Source organism: Myotis myotis, unplaced genomic scaffold (genome assembly GCF_014108235.1).
Source record: "Myotis myotis isolate mMyoMyo1 unplaced genomic scaffold, mMyoMyo1.p scaffold_m19_p_17, whole genome shotgun sequence".
Lineage (NCBI taxonomy): Eukaryota > Metazoa > Chordata > Mammalia > Chiroptera > Vespertilionidae > Myotis > Myotis myotis.
Window position 1 is genome coordinate 27223545 of NW_023416321.1, and position 3208 is coordinate 27226752.

The window sequence follows — 3208 nt, forward strand, 5'->3', positions numbered from 1 at the left end:
CTGGAGGATGTCTGGTTCATTGTAGGATGCTGAACAGCATCCTTGGCCCTCTGCCCACTATATACCAGTATCACCACTCCCTTCATACGCAGTTTTGGCATCTGAAAATGTTTTCAGACATTGCCAAAAGTCCCCAGGAGGCGAAATGTTTCCCAGTTGATAACCACTGCCCTACATACAGTATGATAACAAACTATAGAAATATAGAGGAAGATTTCAGCTTTCTTTATATCTAGATGATTTAGGCAATTTTTTTATTTATAAGAAAGGTAGCAACCACAGCACCGTACCCATGATTTCAGATCTGATCTGATGCCATTGGCTTCACTCTACCTTTCTCTTCTGTTGGAGGTCAGCTCGCAATAATTTCAGTTTCTTTTGAATTCCAGTCAGAATACCTATTTTCTGCTCCAAAGTGGACAACAACTGGACAATGCAAAAATGAACGTCATAGTTTACCCCGTCGGCTGTCTCCTGGATGTTGTTCCCTGGCCACTGCCTGGGTTCCTTCCATGAAGTCATGGTTTTCTCCATCAATGGAGTAGATAAAGTTTCCATTTCTCTAGTCTCTTCCTCCTTCTCAGTCTGCATAGGCGGTGGTGTTTTCATAAGTTCCTCCCTCTGAAGGGACGTTTCTGGATTTCTGATGTGATTCTCCAACATCCTGGGCACCTCATGTCCAACCCGAGACAGACAGCTCTGGGGGGGCCTGAAATCTAGAGTCAATTCTTTCACTCGATTTGCGTATCTTAAAGTGTTGAGGGTGTTTTCGCAGGAGGACATCCCTGGAGAGATAGTAGCAATCATGCACGTGGAGGAGTTCTGCCCGATGAAGGAGTCCCGGAGCACTTGCGTGAGTTTGCTGGCTCGGAATGGGGTGTGAGACTTGTTCTGCCCCAAAGCCCGGATGCACTCCTTGAGCGCCAGGAGACTCTTGTTAATGTCCGCCCCTTCCAGCTGCCTCTTCCTGTTGGCCTTGGCAGTATCGGCTCCCCTTTCATTCCCAGCCAAGTCGACGAGAGAAAACTTGCCGTGCAGGGCCCCTCGGGACTTGAGGATGATCTGGAGCACGGCGTGGCTCCTGGAAGAGTGGGCATTGACGGACGTCTGCCCAGACGTCCGGCAGCTGTTGCCTCGCTCCACCAAGTTCAGCAGGTCCTCCACACAACACACCTCCCGCTCCTGCAGCCCGACCACGTGGACTTGCTGACTGCCATCCTCCAGGACCTGCAGCTGCTTCTTGCAGTTGAGCAAATCGAACACCTTGCCCCCGTAAATCTCAAAGAACGTGCCATAGACTTTGAGGCCCAGCTTCTCGTAGGCGGGGGTGTTGAGCAGGAAGAACACATCCTGCGCCGCCAGGGCGTAGATGCCTTTGGAACAGCTCTGGGCCTTTCCCAGGAAGGCCCCGCCCATGGTGTGCGTTTTCCCGCTGCCCGTCTGCCCGTAGGCAAAGCAGGTGGCCATGCCCCCGCGGAAGACCGACTCCACCAGCGGCTGGGCCGTGAACTTGTACACCAGCTCGTTGGAGGCCGTGTCGTCGAAGGCGTGGTCGAAGCAGAAGGTCTGGTTCTCCAGGTAGCGAGTGAGGTCCACCTTCTGCTTGGACTCGTGCACCAGGACCACGTGGGCCGAGGGGATGGTGATGATGTCCAGGTCCTTCATGGCGGCCTCGTGCTGGTTGAGGGGCCGCTTCCGCACGCAGACGCAGATGCGCCGGTCCCCCCGCGGCGGCCCCAGGCGGGCCACCTCGCTGCGGTCCAGGCGCCGGCGGTACTCCTCGATCATGCGCCTGACCTCGTGGTGGGGGTTTCCCGCGTGCACGTCCTGGGCGCGCTGGGCTCGGATCGCCACCTGCAGCTGGCGGCGCGTCTCCCGCTGCTTTTGCAGCTTCTCAATGCTCCGCAGGCAGGGGGACTTTTTCCACTTCACCAGGCAAGGGCTGCCCGGGACCGTCACAGCCAGGCTGTCCCCGGAGGGGGTCTCGTTTTTCGGGGGGATCCTGGCGATCCACCGCGTGGCCACGCCTTGGTCCCCGATGGCCGAAGAGGGCGCGAGAGACAAGGAGGACAGCGACCTGGACCGCGTGGCCTGCTCTGCCGAGGTCAGCGATGGGTTCAGGAGGAAGATCGTCTCCAGATCGATCTTCTTGCCTTTTTTGACGCCTTCTTCCACCCACTCCACCGTGACCCAAGTGTTTTCTCGTTTGAACTCCGTGACGACAGCGAGGTGGATCCGCCCGTCGCTGCGCTGGATAGCCACGCAGACGCCCACCTGGACGTCGCGGAAGGGGGCCATCAAGGGTTTCAAGGACGCCAGGCGCCGGGCGGCAGGGAGGCACAACTGGCTGGCCATCGTGAAGGATGGAGGTGTCAGGACTCGCGTCTGGGGGTCCTTGGGGTTGGAGCATCAGGACCTGAGCCCAAGCCAGTCTGAAGTGCCCCCGGCACTGAGCGCGCCTGCGTTTGCACCTGCCTTTGTGACCCGCCAGCCAGCCCCGGGGCTCCGCCTGGGCTCCCCACGTCACAAAGAAGTGGGGAGAAGGGCCGAGGGCCTCCAGGTGAAAGGTGGATGGAAAAAACCCACGTCTGTAGTGCTAGGTGCCAGCGCAAAGGCAGCCGGAAGAGAGACATTGTTCTCCGCCACTGGGGGCGCAGGGGTCGGCGTTGGGTACACAGTCCATGCGCCTGTGCGCCTAAGCGTTAGAAACAGTCTTTCTGAAGTCTTAGCCTGCCCTCTCAAAGCTAAGTGCTTTAGTTGAGAACAGGTGAGTCCTCCCTTCAACCCCCCCAGCGATCGGAGGGAGCAAGTGAAGGTGAAGCTATTGGCGCATCACAGGCTTCAAGTACTGTCCTGGAGAACCCCCTCAGGCATGCCATCTTCCCCGCACCCCTACCTCCGGACTTGTTTACGGTGGTAGCTTAACGTCCAGTGGGCTTTCTCAGTACCCAATCAAAATGAGTCCGATGCAGGGAGTTCTTCTGATAATTGGCGAATACTAGGCAACTTCCTTTGGTACATCTGGGTTTTCAAACTCAAGCTATTTATCCTATGGGCTCTGACAGCTATAAAGTGAGTCTTGTTGTACTGACAGAAGCCAAAACAGGTCTTGTCTCCTCCTCCTCCTCCTCCTCCTCCTCCTCCTCCTCCTCCTCCTCCTCCTCCTCCTCCTCCAATCGTCACTTGGAGTTAGGTAGCCCTTTCCCAG

At 56.9% G+C, this 3208-nt stretch overlaps 1 protein-coding gene across 1 annotated transcript; it reads right to left on the minus strand.

The window, feature by feature from the left end:
• Positions 1-324: 324 nt before the first annotated feature.
• On the minus strand, positions 325-2355 carry KIF2B (kinesin family member 2B). The gene has a single exon (XM_036342104.1). It carries the CDS (start codon positions 2353-2355, stop codon positions 325-327), a length of 2031 nt encoding a protein of 676 aa, XP_036197997.1.
• Positions 2356-3208: the final 853 nt, after the last annotated feature.

Coding starts and splice junctions, on each gene's coding strand:
- KIF2B (XM_036342104.1), bottom strand. CDS start 2,355: ATGGCCAGCCAGTTGTGCCTCCCTGCCGCCCGGCGCCTGGCGTCCTTG.